Genomic DNA, 17,379 nt, shown 5'->3' on the forward strand with positions numbered 1-17,379 from the left:
AAGTTTACAAATAAAGAGAGAGAGAGTTGAAAAAATATAGAAAGATAATTTCGACAACTTTCGTAGTTTTATGGTTTTTTGAGAAGAGAAGAAGAAATTAAAGAAAAAGACTTGAATGTTGGGATAAGAACTATAATATACCTTGGGTAAGGAGATGTGATGCGATCATGTGATTGATAGGATATTTATTTATTTTTGATCTTTATCATTGGTAATAGTACAATTGAATTGAATAAATGTTGACATGTCTTTGTTAAATTTTGATATCTTGATGTATGATTGACTGTCACATTCAACTATACCATTCTCTCGAAGCCATACAAATGCATTGAACCCAGCCTGACAAACTAATAGATATGCATTGGGTTGTCCTTTAAAAGTATCGATGTTGATTAAATTCTTTTCAACCAAATATTTGAATACTTTGGGACCGCGAATATGAGTACCAGAATTGACAAACAACTTATAGTGATCTTTAAATGTATCATAGATTAATTGAACTAATTCCAAATCATTTGATTCTTCAACAGCTCTATTTAATTGATATCCAACTTTGGTGTATGCCATCAACAACTCTTGGATTGTTATATGTTCTAGAATGAATTTGCAAGAAGTAACATGTTGCATTGCCAGATATATAGTGTTCTCTTTGAGTAAGTATAATTCCTTTGCCGTTTGAGAATTACTACCACACATTCCTTGTAAGACACTATACACCATTTTAGCAGGTTCATGTAATTGATAAAATAAACAATCTCTAAGTGCATCCCCATACTCTTTAACATTTGATCCAAAATATTTCGTGTGCCCTTTATGATAGAGATACATGAATATATCAGCTCTATCAGATATTGATTTTGGTCTCTTGTCAAATCGAGATAATAAATTTGGTTTTAAAGTATATCCATATTGATTGGCCAGTTGGTCAATTAATTCAACCATTTCCAATCTCTCTTGATTAATTGATAGATCGATTGCAGCATCATAGTTTATAGATACTTTTAACCCAGAGGCCTCTGTATCATTTTTGAAAGATTCTGTCAAAGTAGACAAGAATATTTTTATATTATTTGGTGTACACTTTTTGTTTGATATTGCATCTTTGATAAATGAATCAACGTCAATCTCTTGTATAAGTAATGGGTATCTTTCATTCACCCAATTAAATGCTTCCAAATACCCATCGATAATACAATGCAATGACATATTTGTACATTTCTGACCAAGATGTTGACCCATTTCTAGTATTTCAATGCTACCTACTCTTGCTGCCCAATCCATATTAATAGTAATCGGAGGCGATGTTGTTGATGTTGATGTTGATGTTGTTGAATGATCCAATATATATTTAACCAATGGTATATTTTTCTTGATGATTGCCTTGTTGATTGAAGACAATGTAACTGTCAATGAATCATGAAAGTTTGGGAAATACTCTGTAATGCAAAGAATGATTGGTAGTGCACTAGGAGAGCCGCATATAGTATCCGACATACCAGGTTTCAAAAAAAACATCTTTTTAAGAATATCATTCTTTAAATAGTATTGAACTATTTCCAAGACTCTAGGATGATTTCTTTTGATTGCCATTTTAATCATTGAAAGCTTAATGGGATACATTAATTGAGACATATCATTATCAAAGAGATGACTGATAAGTATGGTTGTAGATTCTCTTTCTTCAATGTACATTAAGAATCTGCCAATAAAAGATTCTCTTGCATTTGAAGTGGATGGAGGGTGGTTGGGAGATTGAAATATTTTAAAACAATAATACACTAGGTCTTGATTGGTTGATTGAAATACTATTTGATTATGAATCTTGTATTTATCCATCACATTTAGTATATTATCATTATGAATTGATTCGATCCATTTAATAAACTCTAAATTACCATTATTACCAAATGCACATGTAATCACCGATGTTGTAAACTCTTCTAAATTATCCAATCCATATCTTTTATAAATAAAATCTTGAATCAATTGATTTCTCTTTTGATCATCATCTTGATAATATTGTTGTTTGTTATTTAAGAAATCACAATGATTCTTTAATGTTATTGGATATTTTAATAAAGATTTGATAATCTCTTTTAAATTTGGTATCCATTTACGTTGTTGTTGTTGTTTCTCTTTTTGATCATTGTCATCTTCAAACCATTTATACTTTGCATACTTTTGTTCTTGTTGTAGTAGGGTTGATTGTAGTTGATCAAAATATCCATATCTGGCAAGTTGAATAGTACTTAATTGATACCAGTTGTAGTATTCAATCGGTTCATTATGAAGAATAATGTAATTTTTGATATGATTCATTTCATAGTGTGATGATATCATTTGATTGATACATCTTACATGTTTGATGATCACACTACGTGTGTATGAATTGACTATAAACACCAATTTAAAAACTCTATCTATATCCATAAATACAAATATAAATATAAATACAAATAAATTAAAACAAATAAAAAAAAAATAGAAAGTGAGTCAGAAAAAAACAAGACATCTCTTTTATTTCTTTTTTTTAAATTAATTTAATTTAATTTATTTAGTTTGATAAATTTTAATTAATCTTCTTTTTGATTATTTATTTATTATCAATTGATAATAGTACAATTATATTTAATGAATCTACCAATATCAGGTGAGTGAATTTGAATGATTTCATCTAATGATTTCTTGGGACATTGAGTGACACCATTTTCGAAAAGCCAAATAACTCCATCAAGACCAATATGACTGAACCGGTCAAATATGGTTGATAGGTGGTCAGAGTCATCAGCAGTGTACATACCAATGTTGATTAAATTCATTTCAACCAAATAATTAAATGTTGGATTAAAGAGTCGGGTTTGGGGATCGATTGTAAAGGTGTGATGATTTTTAAAGGTGGTGTAGAGGAATTGTACCATTGGCAAATTATTGTTTTCAATTGACAATCCAATATCTTGATCGAAATTAGAGTATATTGATTCTACCAACTCGTCAACTGAATAGTGATCGAGAATAAACGAAGCTGCTGAATCGTTACCACCCTCAAATGCATGAGCGATAGTATTGGCATTCAAATACATGTCTCTTGCTTGTTTGGTATTTCCACCAAACTGTGTCTCTAATATTCCAAACAATAATTTAACAGATTCATACGACCCGTTAAGCAAACCAATTCTAAATGCTAGGTCAACACGATCCTTTCCAAAGTATCTAGTTGGTCCGTTTTCAGTTGACCTGCAAATATAATTGAGTATGTCAAGTTTGGCAGATGGCGATGTTATTGGTGCGCAAAAGTGTGACATGTAAGTGGGACTGAGTGTAAAGCCGTGTTCTACAGTCAGCTGGTCAATCGTCTTGACCAAGTCCAATCTCCCATTTTTGATAGCTGGTTGCATTGACAAATCATAGTTGATCTTTGTCACCTGAGAAGAGGTAGCAGCAGCCAGGTAATAACTCGACACGAAATATTTAAACATATCGGGTGTACAGTTAGAGTTGGATACCGCGTTGGTTAACAATGTATTGATGTTTGTATCTTTAATAAGTAATGGGGATCTCTCCAACACCCATTTAAAAGTGTCCAAGTGTCCACGAGTAATACATGTCAATGCAGTATCGGTACACTGTAAATTGGCGGTGACTCCCATCTCGAGGATTTCAATTTGACCTTCGTTGGCTGCAACATCCATATCGATGACGAGTGACTTGGTTTCGATGAGGTATTGAACCAATTCAATATCACCTCTTTGAATAGCGTTTTGCATAGACTGGATTGAATACTCTGTTGGAAAGTACTTGTCGATGAGAAGGACTAGTGGTAGTCCCACACTAGACAAACACGCATCATCCAATACCATTACATAGTTTCCAACTACAGTAACCAGAGATTCATGTTGTAAATAGTATTTTGTAATCTCCAAGACACGTGGATGACTTTTGGTTATACAAGATGTCAATATGATACTTTGAACATTTTCTGGTAACTCCAATATATGGTGATTGTCAAATAGTTTGTCGATCAATAGTGTACACCCTTCTTCCCCTTGGTCTCTAATATACATCCCTAATCGGAAATAAAAGTCTTCTACCAACAATTGATATGTAGATGCATCAACTGAGGAGGAAGAGGATGAAGAGGATGAAGGTATTAAAGTGAAATAGTGGTAGACAATAGATTGACTGTCACGGTTATTGAATATATGTTGATGTTTAATCTTGTACCTAACCAATAGGTTGATCAAGTTATTATTATTATTATTATTATTATTATTATTATTATTATTATTATTGTTGTGAATTGATTCTATCCATTTGATGAGTTCTATATTACCACTATTCAAAGAGAATGTAATCACCGATTTTGTAAATTCATCCAAGTTGTTCACTCCATACCACGGATAAATAAACTCTTGAATGAATTGATTTACTTTTGAGTAGTAGTTGTATGAGTCGTCCTCGTTGTGTTGTTGTTGATGGTTTTGTTGTTTATTCAAAATATCACTACGATACTTTAAAACCAATGAATGTTGTAATACACATTTGATAGTATCATTTAAATTGGGTACCCATGTCTTCTTCTTCCCATCATCATCATCTTTTTCATCATCACTGAACCACTTATAGTTTGCATACTTTTGTTCTAGTGCTAGTATAGTTGATTGTAGTTGATTAAAGTAGCCGTGTCTTGCAAGTTGAAGTGGGTTGGTGATCATTTGATACCAGTTGTAGTATTCGACTGGTGAAGAATCATGTTTTCTCTTTTGGTGAGTGGACGTCGACGCTGACACGACCATCCTGTTTACAAGCCTCACATGTTTGAATATCTCGTTGTGTGTGTACAGGTTAACCAACACAACCGATCTAAATAGTTGTTGTTGTTGAACATCTATCATCTTCTATCTATCTATCTATCTATCTATCTATCTATCTATCTATCTATCTATCTATCTATCTATCTATCTATCTATCTATCTATCTATTTATTATTATTATTACTATTATTATTATTAACACATTTTGCTCATACTAGAGTACAGTATGTGATGTGATCATCATTCTTAGTTCTTATTGGCTTATTATATTCCTTTTCTTTTCTGGTTGTTGGAGAAAAAATAAATAAAAAAAAGATATTACTTTGACTATTTTCTTTCACAAGCAAGGTGCTCCCTTGCTTTGTATTTAGAAAAAAAACAAATATTTTGCCGCTCAAATATTTGTATGACTATCATGATAACTCAATAATATTAATTTAATATTTAATATTTAATATTTAATATTTAATATTTAATTACAATGTTTATTTGTTTGTTTGTTTGTTTGTTTGGTTTAACCTTGTGGTGGACATGGTTGGGCATTGTTACATGAATCTGGTAATACCCAAGCTGAAGCGGGTGGAGTTGTTTGTCTAAAGTTTTCAAAGTTTTGAATGGTCCATCCAGAAGGGGCGGCAGCGAAAAAGAATGAACCGGGAGTCCAACCAGCTGTGGATGACCCGTTGGCATAGAACCCATAGCCAAACAAACCACCGGATCCAGGTAGATAGATGGTCCAATAATCGATTTCTTGTCCATTCAATGGTGCACTCACATTTTGGGTGGCACCACAACCAGTGATGAAATTGGGTGATGGAGGATACCATGGATCACCAAAGACACAACATGGTGGTACGTCACTTGGAGCATCATCATGTGTCACAATATAAGAGACACCCTTTACATTTATAAAATCACATGACCAATCTGAGCCATTTGAAAAGATTGGTACACAAAAATCATAGTATACTTCATGCATTGCTTGATTACTCCAATCGTAATATGTCATACCACGACCACCCTTGAATGGTGCTGGTACCATATTATTAGCATATGGTGGTGTTTCTTCTGATTCTGTATAAATGATTGTCCTAAGTAGAAGTGAAGAATCAAAGTATATAAGTATAATGAACATTGAATCATTGTCTAAATTTAAACTATAAATAAACATACCAATCTACAACCCATTGTTCAGACCAGAATGGGTCATCGTTACTCGAGCTGTCAACAGAGTAAGCAAAACATGCAGCTGACAGCAATACAACAACTACTAATATTAAATAATTATAAATATATTTCATTTTAAAAGTAAATGAATGAATGATGATGACGAATGAATCAAGCAATATTAAGTACTTAATCGAAAAAATCTAACGTCAAAATATCTGTGGAAGCGCATTCCTTTGATGATGTAACAAACAACCTGAAAACCGATTAGTATTTTCTGTTCAAATATAGGACATCTCCGTGCTTGCTCTATCTATCTATCTACATTATTATTTGTAAAAGTAATAAACAACAACAAACAAACTCACTAACTAGTTTGTTCTTTTTTAATTCCAATTTTGTATTATTTTATTTTTGTCTCAGAGCCGATCGTCATATGAAGAGAGTGCTCTCTAGTTTGAGTGTTACACTATCTATGTACTCATCATGTGATAAATTAATAGACAAATGAATACAAGACAAGTTCCACATTTAATAGAACATCAAATAATCAATCTATTATTCAGGTGTCTTACAACTGATAGATATGTAGCCGATTATTTGGATGATATCATTGTATTGTCGAGTGTATGCAAGAGATGGTTTAATACAATTAAAGTGGCTTTATCTTGTTTGGATCCTAAACTACCATCAATGTATCAAACACCGTATAGATACTACCCAGATAAAACACCGATTCAAGAGTATAAAAGAATGATGGAACATCCACAAAGTCTATGTTCATCACCATTATCTTTTTATGCTTTAAATATTAGAGATACTTGTAAAGCATTAGATTATTTATTATCTTCAACATCTTCGTCTTCATCTTTATCATTTAAATCAACATTTACATCAACCATACAATCATTATTTATTGTAAATGATGATCACAACACTAATCTTTGTAAAAGATTGTTATCGTCATCATCATCATCTTCTTCTTCATCTTCGTCACAGTCATTAGAAATGCCAAATTTACAATCATTGTATTTATATAATGACTATCAAGATGAAAAGAGATTTGATGAAAGGAGTTGTAAAAAATATTGTATTGAATATTTAGTTGAAGAGATGGATGGTAGATGGTTGATGAATATTACAAAACTACAATTACAGTGTCGTGTAGAACCAGATGCATTGGTATCTAAGCTATTTCAGAGATGTCAGTCACTTGAAAAGTTGGATCTTGTAGCTGAGGGTTACGACTCTCATTATGTATTGGGTGGTTGGCCAAAGTTACTATCTTGTCTCTCGGAATGTCCACGAATCACCAAACTCGGTCTTGGATACGTCCAACAGAATCAAACTAGAATAGTCAGACAACTGCCATTTGACAAGCTACCCAACACCATAACATCAATTAGAGTACCGAAAGATACAGTTTCATCATCACCTCTACTCAAACAATTGGTCAAACAACACAATACATCTATTAGAAAAATATCTTGTTTGGAACTTGACAAAGATTGGAATGAAATCTTAAAACATACCAATTTAACAAAGATTAGTTTGACTATCCCCTCCTCATCTTCCTCATCCTCTTCATCCTCATCCTCTCCGAGGATCCCTACAATAATAGCAGTATTTCCAATAACAATTCAATACTTGACAATTGAATTAGATCCAGATGATAGGACTATAGATTACAATGCATGGAAGTTGGAGGAATTGCCAACACTTGTCAAGGTGACTCTTAAACCAATGATTGTTAGACAACGAGCCACCTCTTTCAAGATGAGTGTTGTAAAATACCTCAGCGGTTTAATCGATCGTTCAAAGAGCCTGCAATCGATATCATTGGTTCGACTCCATTGGATCGAATATAATAAGACAGAGGCCGACCTTTTAATATTCAATCAACTATTTGATAGTATTTCAAACAACAAGAGTAAATCATTTAAACAATTTCATTTCGATACTTCTTTTTATCAAAAGTTGGGATGTATGTTTGAAAAGTATCAACAATCCTATCATAATAATAATAATACTACATGTCCATTAATCTATTATTCCAATGATACATTTGGTAACTATGGTATATTTATAATAAATACAAATAACTAACTTATAATCATGATTATGAAAATAAAGATATTGATACAAATAATCTAGATGAACGTCTTTTAAGAGAGCTCTCTTTGTCGCGACAAACGCGAAAAAAGATTTTTAAAAATGTTTTTTTTGGGGGTTGCACGATTTGAGAGAGAGGGAGGGGAGATCTTTAGAAAGAAAGGGCAAGAATACTTAGAGATTTTGCAATATTTATTATTTATTATCATTATTCGTTTTCAAAAAGAAATAGAGAGAGAGAGAAAAGAAGAGAGAGAGAGAGTTTGTAAATATAAGGATCTTGTAAACTAGAATAGAATAAAATAATATTAGATTAGATAGTAGAATGACAATGAAGATTTCAACTATTCTCGTATTGGCAACAGCTTTGCTTTGTACATGTATGTTTAAGTTTATATTCCCTCCTCCCCCTCCTCCTACCCCAATACTATATTGTACACACAACACAATTGATCTTATTCTTATTATTCTTATTCTTCTTCTTCTTCATATTTCATTCTTCTAACTATATCTTTTTACTTTTAAATGTAATTATTATTATTATTATTATTAGTATATATTAATGGATGTAGTGGAGCTGACCCAGTTATTGATTGTATCATTGATAATGGACGTCTATTTAACTTTTGTATATCAAATTCATTTGAACAGGTGTACAACATCTCGACAATGGCCGCCTATGGGTTGAGAATACCTGAAGGTTATAACAACAGTCTTGTCCTAAACGACACTTTTGTGCCAGGTCATACCTGCTTCCAACCTGCTCCTGACTCGAAGCTCTTTATCGACCAATTTGTTCAAGATGCAATCTACTCACTCCAAGACAATGAAAACCTCTTTACCAATCTCTCAATGACTGCTGACCAGATTAAAAATGGTGCTACTAAATGTGTTGAATTCTTGGCTATGCGTACTTGTACTCTTATATTTAGATGTATGTTTTGTTGTTGTATAATAATAATATTATACTGATGAAAAATAGAAAAGATATTAATATATATATATATACTCATCATTATTAATTATCATTCTCTATCTCTTTGTTAATTTAGCACCATACCCAGATCAAAAGGAAGGATGTGGTTCTTTTTGTCCAACTATTTATAGAAGCGGGTGTCCATACGCTAAATATCCACTTGAATTCCAGGGATTACAAATGTACCCACCAAATGTAACCGAGTGTTATGTCGGGCTCTCCAACAGCACCGACGACAAAACCTGTAACGTCTTTAACATGCTCAACCGTATTGGTGATTTCAACTACGTCCCAACCACAACCACCAACGACAAAGAAGAGGACGATGTTTTGGCTGGAACCCTTTTAGCTTTTGGTTTGTTGATTGCTTTCTTGTTGATTATCGGTTCATTAAGTTTTATTATGAGCAGACAACAAAAGAAATAGATAATATAAAAAACAACATTGACCAACCAACCCAACCAACCCACAACAATATATATATTATATAATTATAGGCATACTACTAAATAAATAAATAAAATAAATAAATAAAAAAAAGAAAATTAGTAAAGTAAAAAAATAAACTCTCTCTCTCTATATATATATATATTTATCTCTGTCTCTTTGTTTTTATGTTTATGTTTGGTGATAAAAAAGATGAAGGAAGGGTTTCTTTTCTTTTGTTGCAAAATGTTTTTTTTGTTTAGGAGCTTAAAAATAATTATTGATCCAAGATATTTTTACTGGCTCAAACTTGGGAGTATCGAGTCATAGCCTTTTGGTATCCCTCGTCTCCAAAGGGGGGTTGTTTTTTTATCCAAAAGATAGTTCACACAATCGTTGAATCTTTCAATGGTCACCAAATCTGCTGCGCTATAATCCTTCAGTTTACCTCCATCAAAGTTTGAAGTCCGTCTTATAAAAATTTCTTTTTCTCTTCAATAAGTACATATCTTTACACATAGACATATATATATAATTTTTTCAAACAATAATAATAATGTACAAGAGTAATAGTGTCATCATATGTTTAATCATATCATTGTAAGTCAAGTTTTTGATCAGCGAGAATTCTATGAAAGGTGGAGAAAATGAATTATCTAATCTTAACCTCAACCCATTCCACATGATACATCAAATTTATCTCTACTCTATAGATTATACATTCATAGTTGTCAAGGACAAGTAACCAAAAATATATCATGTATAATAGATGATGGTCATTTGTTTGATTTCTGTCCAATGGTACCATCGTCATTAAAGTATTATTCGTATGCGGCATTGAGTAATATCCCAGACTCGGTTATGACACTCGAATTTTATGATGGTCTCGTACTAGACCCAACCCCAATCGATGCCAATGGCACTACATGTTACAGACAATCCAACTCTTCTTTGAAAATTGACGCATTTATCCGCGATGCCGTCTACTCTGCTCAAAACAATACAAACCTATACACCAACTACTCTTCATCAGTCTCAGAGGCAAAGGCTTCAGCTATTGAATGCATTGAATTTATTGCCATGCGTCTTTGTACTTTAACTTTTAGAGGTTAGTAAAAAAGTCAACAACCTTATATTGAATCAATCAATTATTAATTTGTTATTAATTTCTTATATTTTTATATATAATTAGCAAACTATCCAGATCTTGAAGATTCATGTGGTGGTTATTGCCCATCATTATTTAAGAAATGTAATTATACAGTGTGGCCAGTGGCATATGAACCAACATTTAATGGTCAATCGCTCAATATCACTTATCAAATGTTCCCAAAGACACTTGATGAGTGTTATGCGGGTATTCTAACCAACACTACAACCAATTGCACTGTTGCGACATTGTCAAAGGCACTCGGAAACTTTGACTATAACTTTGTAGTGCCAGGTGAGGAGGTAGAGAGCGTTGTACCAGGCACCCTCTTGGGTTTTGGTTTATTATTGGCTTTCCTATTACTCATTGGTACTTTGGCTTTTATTATGAGTAAACAACAAAAGAAATAAGATAGATAATAGATAGAAATAATAATAATAGATAATAGATAGAAATAATAATAATAATAATAATAGTAGAAACTAGATAGTTAGTTTTTTTTTTTTATAAACCAGAAAAAACTAATAATAATAATAATTGAATAATAATAATAAACCATCTTCACACCCCCTGCCCTGTATTTTAAATTTAATTTTTATTATATATATATATGGATCTTATTATTTTTTTTATTATTTATTATTATTAGTATAAAAAAAAAAGGGTTAGTTAGTTTTTCTGATTTAGGGAGTAGTGTGGGTGTGGTGATGGTTTGATTAAAAGGGTGACTCTCTCCCATCCTACCTACCCTCAACCCCAATTTTGGGTTATTATTTTATTTTTTTATTTAAATTTTGTGATTGATTGATTCCAGTGATGACAGTCAATAAACCAATAATAAAATAAAGTTTTTATATTTATATTTTTATTTATTATATTCTTTCTCTCTCTTTTGCTCTATAGCAATATATTCTACTATTTAATAAATGTTATTTTCAAAAAATAAAAACAAGATAACATCATCATTTAATATTTTACTTTTAGAATTAATTTTTCTATGTTTGTATGTATATTCTCTCACTCTCTCTCTTTTACTTTTTCTAACAATATTAATTTCTTTTTTTAAGTTTATTATTTATAGTTAGTATAAATGGAGAATCGACGACAAGTACAGATGGTCCAGTTTGTATTGAGGATAAAAATAATGATTTATTTGGATTTTGTAAAACGTCTGGGAATGGAACAGGAAGGAAATATGGTTTAGAGGAATTAACCAGACTAGGTATACGTTTAACGTCATCATTTATGTCTTCTTTATCTAGAAATGGGACTAATGAGTGCCATGTTGCAAATGGTACCTACAAGATTGATGTTTTTATCAGAGATGCAATCTATTCAACTCAACACAATCCAAGATTCTATACAAACTCAAGGGTATCAAGTGAAAAAGCAACTGCTGATGCATTGAATTGTGCTGAATTATTGGCAATTAGATTATGTACTATGGCTTTTAGATGTTTGTATTTGATACAAAAAAAAATAGATAAATGTATTTTATTCATTTTCCTAATATTTTTTTATTTAGATGATTATCCAAATTTTGAGGATGCATGTGGAGGATATTGTGAAAGTATATTTAAATCGTGTAGTCATGCAGAATACCCTATTGTATATGAAACTAAATCCGAATTTACAACACTCACCTTTAATATAAAGCCAAAGGATATGACTGAATGTCTGGACGGATTAGTAGATAAAGTTAACGAAAATTGTACTATATTTCCAATGAGTAATTATATTCAAAATTATACATACTCTCCATCAACTCGCTACGGACGAGACAATGTAGTTCCTGGAACACTAGTTGCTTTTGCATTACTAGTTTCATTCCTCTTAATCATTGGAACTCTAACTCTAATTATGAATAGACAACAAAAAAGATTATAATGAAAACAAAAAATATACAACAAAATCCCTCCCCCACAAATATTTAATCAGTCAAAATAAATTAATATAATAAATTAGTATAATAAATAAATTATATATACTTACTTTTAGGTTCTTTATCTTTTCCCTATTTCCAATGATACTTTAAAAATTAATATGGGGACGTGATTTTTTTTAATTTTATTTTCATTTTTTTTTTCGTTGTTCCGTCCGTCTATTCTCTGTTCAAATTAGCTTTGATTAAAAGATTCTAATAGTAGTAGAGTTAGAGTAGATATAGTCTAGTTTTATATTTAGAGTTAGTAAAGATGGTTATTGCAAACTTTGATGAGATACTCTTCAAGACTTTGGATGTCAACAAGGTGATTGAAAACACTAGAGAATGGGCCACTCAAAACGAATGGGATCATCAAGAACTTGTCGGTCACTTGAAGAGTTGGGAGTCCATGTTCACCATCAAGTGTGATAACAAGGATATGCAAACATACGAGTTGACTGCCAACGGCAAGGACGCCCTTGACAATGGTTCACCAGAATACAGAATGTTTAACGATCTCCCAGTCGATGGTGTAACAATGAAAGAAGCAAACGTATGTCATAGTAGAAGTAGTAGTAGTAGTAGTCTATACTTTTAATCAAAATGATATTAATATGAATCATATATCAATCATATCTATCTATGTATTTCAGGAGAAATATGGTAGCACAGCATTTGGAGCAGCAAAGAATAAGGGATGGGTCAAGGTTGACAAAGGAAAAGTCGTAAAGAATGCAGAGACTGTTGAAGATGTTGCAAGAAAGTTATTGTCAAATCTCAGCATTCTTGAAAAGAAGGATATCGATGCACTCAAAAAGGACAAGTTTGTCATGGAGAAGAAGATCACCTATTTCACTGTATCACAAGGTGAAAAGTATAATATTAGAAAGAAGGAGGTCTCTGATCTTACCATGGATATGCTTAAAAAGTATGTTGAAATGAAAATGACAATCATTATAGTAATTATTATTATATATTGACCAACATGTTTACTTTTTAATTTTAGTAACTCTTGGAAAGATGAAACATTCAAATTCAACACTCTTTCAATGGGAACTAAACCAGATTCTGGTTTCCGTCATCCATTGAACAAGGTAAAGGCTGAATTCAAGCAAATCTTTATTGAAATGGGTTTCGAAGAGATGCCAACCAGCAACTATGTAGAAAATTCATTCTGGAACTTTGATGCTCTTTTCCAACCACAACAACATCCAGCTCGTGATGCTCATGATACTTTCTTTTTGAGTGGTAAGATATATATATATTATAATATATTATATACATATAAATGATTATTATTAATATAATTATATTTATTTTATTTCTATAGACCCAAAGACATCACACGATTTCACAGATGAACATTTAGAAAAAGTTAGAAAAGTTCATAGTGAAGGAGGATATGGATCATGGGGATGGAGATATGATTGGAAGCTTGAAGAGGCTGAAAAGAACATTCTTAGAACTCACACGACCGCTGTATCATCACGTATGCTTTACAAGCTTGCCAACCAACCAGGAGGATTCACACCAAAGAAGTACTTTTCAGTGGATCGTGTCTTCCGTAACGAATCACTAGACGCTACTCATTTGGCAGAGTTCCATCAAGTCGAAGGTCTCGTTGCAGGCTACGACATTTCACTCTCCAATCTCATTGGTATCTTTTCCGAATTCTTTAAGCGTTTGGGTATTGAAGACATTCAATTCAAGCCAGCTTTCAATCCATACACTGAACCATCTATGGAAATCTTTGGTGTTCATTCCAAGTTGGGTCGTATGGAGTTGGGTAACTCTGGTCTCTTCCGTCCAGAAATGTTGCTCCCATTGGGTCTCCCAGAAGGTGTCCAAGTCGCTGCTTGGGGTCTCTCTCTTGAACGTCCAACCATGATCAAATACGGTCTCAACACTATTCGTGATATCTTTGGTAATAATCTAAACATTGAATTCATTCAATCAAATCCAATTTGTATGTTCCCTCCAACTAAAACTTTATAAGAAAACAAAATAATAAAATAATAAAATAAATCAAATAGATAGATAATAAATATTATATTATATCTATAATACGTAATATTAGTTGTGTTTGTTGTTATAATTTGTACAATTTTATTTTCTATTTCTATTTCTATTTCTATTTCTATTTCTTTAATTAGTCAGGTAGGGTACCTTCGACAAATTGACCGCTGTTTGTATCATAAAAGATTGATTTGGTTGTATTGGTTGAATGTTGAGAGGCTTGACCAAAATCTAAAACAATGGGTTGACCAATTACTTTGAATATGGGGAACCCCTTTTTAGTGTCGGATTCCAAATAGACTATAGCTTTGTTGGTAGGATTAAACTCTGCCGAGTTGTTATATAGTACATAGGTTGCGTTTAGTTCAGAGTCGATTTGCTTTCCATTGATCTCTCCAATCTGTGTCGCACCAAAGTACATGCCCGCTGGCTCGCTATATCGATTGACCACTCCATAACCTTTGACTCGTGCTGCATCAGGTGTCATAAAGTACCCGCTGTCAGAGAGTGGGTACTCGTGTGTCTTTGATGCGCTTGCAACATCTGCCACTCTAAATATTGCTTGATCTTGGTTAAAACTCGATGCTGCAAACAAACCAAAACTATTGTTCCATACAACTCGGTTATGATTGAATGGTTTAAAAGACTGCCAAGCCACATTTGAATCACCATAGTCCATCCATCTCTGTACGACCACTCTTTGTTTAGCCTCTGTTATCTGATCCAATGCTTCATCACTAAATTGTATCTCTAATTCATAGATTCCTATATATTCCATCAATAAAATAAATATATATATGTTGATTGTATATGTTGTATATGTTGTATGTTGTATATGTTTTTGTTATTAATAGTTTTAATCGTGTGTGTAAAGAATGATCACATTTAAAAAGATTTGTTTGTTTGATTTATTTTTCAAGCGCGATCAAAAGGGTCTGCCACATGCATAACACAAACAAGTGTTTTCCTTTTTTGTGAACGATTTGCCCACCCATCGAAAAAACCCATCGATTGTTTGTTGATAGTAATATTCGGGTTGTGTGGTCAAAGGGGCAGCTCGACCTTTGATTAATTTAATTGATTTATTTATTTTTTTAACTTGAATTATCAATCTTGACTTACACCAATCATTGCAGCAATGATAAAGAGATTATATAAAATGATAGTGGGGACTGCAAAGACGAGTGATACAATGGCCATCCTTCTTGCATGTATATTGGTTGATTTACGGAATAAAATGAATGATATTACCCATAGACAAACAAATCCCCAACCAAGGATAAACATGATGATGGTAGCAGTCAACTCTTTTTTACCTTGAACATCGTCATAATGGTAATACTCTAGATGGAACTTTTCGGCATCACCATAGACCTTGTCAACTTCTTCATTGATGACAATGATACCTGATCTTCCACCACCAATATCAACATGATCAATCTGTTGTTGATAATTTGAATTATTTGTTTGATTATTCTGTAATAAATGTTCACTCATTGAATTGGCATTTGATGAAGGATCCACTACATTGATGATTCCACTTGGCGGATAATAAGGATTGAAATTACTATCATTTGAATTATGTGGTTGATGGTGATGATGTTGCTGATCAGCTCCATTTAATTTTAATTCTTCTTCATTTTCTATATCAATATTATTTATACTATTACTATGACTATGATGACGTATATGATCATTTCGATTATTACTAATTTGATTATTATTATTATTTTCAATATTTGGGTCAAGTTGTGAATATGATTGTTTAATTTCTATCATTCTTTTTTTTTTGGTTAAATAAAACTATAAATGTATCTATTGATTGTTTGATTGATATTCACAAAAAAGATATGAGTGGAATGGGATTTATAGTGATAGACAAATAGGGATATCATGATCGGTTTTTCTACTATTTTATTTTAATTTGACTGTCTAGTATCATCCATCATAATAATAATGTAACCATCATGATTTATTTCCTGTTTGGGGTGACTGTGTGGGTTGTTTCAAAAAACAGTGTGAGGAGGTACGATGTATTGGATATTCATACACTCACTTTGAATCCTAGGATAAAAATAACTTCATCGTTTTGTTTATTATCATCATCACCAATGATCATGCATCACAGATATACAGCTATAAAAATTAATAATATTGTTTTGTTTGTGAATTTATTTAAATAAATTAATTTTGTTGAAGAAAGAAGAGGAGGATGTAGAAATGATTTTATGCTCTATTAGGATCATTGAAACCAGTTAAATAAACTATTAAACAAGTTAAACAGATAACGAATAGAGTAGCAAAAATTCCGAATAATCCAAGTGATACCTTTGCCAATACTCTAGCAACTTTGTCTTTGGATCGATTGTGCAAACAATAATTGATTGACCATGGTAGTATAAACAAGAATCCAATACAAAAGAGTAGACATGATTTCTTTCTATCCTGTGCTTTTCTGGCTTCCTTTTCCAAATCTTGTTTCTTTGCCTTTTCAACATCAAATTCTTTGTATTGTCCATTTTGTTTTTTCACTCCTGATATATTATCCTTGGTTGCATTGTAATCTTTTAATTGATCACTTATACTTTTTTTTGGTTCCAATACTGTCATTCTTTCTATTTCTTTTTATATTTATAAAACAATATTTCTTCTTCTTCTTCTTCTGTTTAAGTTGATGTTGATTAAATTAATGTTGTTTCCAAACCAACTGATCAATCAATATTGATTTTCTACTACTACTGTCAATCTATCGTATTAAAAAAATAATGTGGATTGATATTTAGTTTGTATCTACATT

The 17,379-nt window shown here is 31.9% G+C and overlaps 7 protein-coding genes across 7 annotated transcripts; 2 read left to right on the forward strand and 5 right to left on the reverse strand.

The window, feature by feature from the left end:
* Positions 1-189: 189 nt before the first annotated feature.
* DFA_00115 (uncharacterized protein) lies at positions 190-4,793 on the reverse strand (the record flags this gene model as incomplete). Its single annotated transcript, XM_004357774.1, has 2 exons — positions 190-2,420; positions 2,642-4,793. 2 exons carry the CDS (start codon positions 4,791-4,793, stop codon positions 190-192), a joined length of 4,383 nt encoding a protein of 1,460 aa, XP_004357831.1.
* Positions 4,794-5,325: 532 nt separating this feature from the next.
* On the reverse strand, positions 5,326-5,999 carry DFA_00116 (uncharacterized protein; the record flags this gene model as incomplete). The annotated part of the gene is made up of 2 exons (XM_004357775.1): positions 5,326-5,957; positions 5,981-5,999. The coding sequence occupies 2 exons, from the start codon at positions 5,997-5,999 to the stop codon at positions 5,326-5,328; spliced, it is 651 nt and encodes a 216-aa protein (XP_004357832.1).
* Positions 6,000-6,485: 486 nt separating this feature from the next.
* DFA_00117 (uncharacterized protein) lies at positions 6,486-9,763 on the forward strand (the record flags this gene model as incomplete). Its single annotated transcript, XM_004357776.1, has 5 exons — positions 6,486-8,055; positions 8,408-8,470; positions 8,644-9,024; positions 9,143-9,421; positions 9,756-9,763. 5 exons carry the CDS (start codon positions 6,486-6,488, stop codon positions 9,761-9,763), a joined length of 2,301 nt encoding a protein of 766 aa, XP_004357833.1.
* A 285-nt stretch (positions 9,764-10,048) lies between these two features.
* On the forward strand, positions 10,049-14,561 carry pheSA (phenylalanyl-tRNA synthetase; the record flags this gene model as incomplete). The annotated part of the gene is made up of 10 exons (XM_004357777.1): positions 10,049-10,092; positions 10,221-10,600; positions 10,685-11,032; positions 11,627-11,645; positions 11,710-12,098; positions 12,168-12,212; positions 12,827-13,119; positions 13,220-13,494; positions 13,573-13,814; positions 13,897-14,561. 10 exons carry the CDS (start codon positions 10,049-10,051, stop codon positions 14,559-14,561), a joined length of 2,700 nt encoding a protein of 899 aa, XP_004357834.1.
* Positions 14,562-14,715: 154 nt separating this feature from the next.
* On the reverse strand, positions 14,716-15,360 carry DFA_00119 (uncharacterized protein; the record flags this gene model as incomplete). Its single annotated transcript, XM_004357778.1, has 1 exon — positions 14,716-15,360. One exon carries the CDS (start codon positions 15,358-15,360, stop codon positions 14,716-14,718), a length of 645 nt encoding a protein of 214 aa, XP_004357835.1.
* A 329-nt stretch (positions 15,361-15,689) lies between these two features.
* DFA_00120 (uncharacterized protein) lies at positions 15,690-16,361 on the reverse strand (the record flags this gene model as incomplete). The annotated part of the gene is made up of 1 exon (XM_004357779.1): positions 15,690-16,361. The coding sequence occupies one exon, from the start codon at positions 16,359-16,361 to the stop codon at positions 15,690-15,692; it is 672 nt and encodes a 223-aa protein (XP_004357836.1).
* A 447-nt stretch (positions 16,362-16,808) lies between these two features.
* DFA_00121 (uncharacterized protein) lies at positions 16,809-17,192 on the reverse strand (the record flags this gene model as incomplete). The annotated part of the gene is made up of 1 exon (XM_004357780.1): positions 16,809-17,192. The coding sequence occupies one exon, from the start codon at positions 17,190-17,192 to the stop codon at positions 16,809-16,811; it is 384 nt and encodes a 127-aa protein (XP_004357837.1).
* Positions 17,193-17,379: the final 187 nt, after the last annotated feature.

Source organism: Cavenderia fasciculata (assembly GCF_000203815.1).
Source record: "Cavenderia fasciculata unplaced genomic scaffold Scf_Dfasci-F-a-11f03.f1-5, whole genome shotgun sequence".
In the NCBI taxonomy this organism is placed as follows: Eukaryota; Evosea; class Eumycetozoa; order Acytosteliales; family Cavenderiaceae; genus Cavenderia; species Cavenderia fasciculata.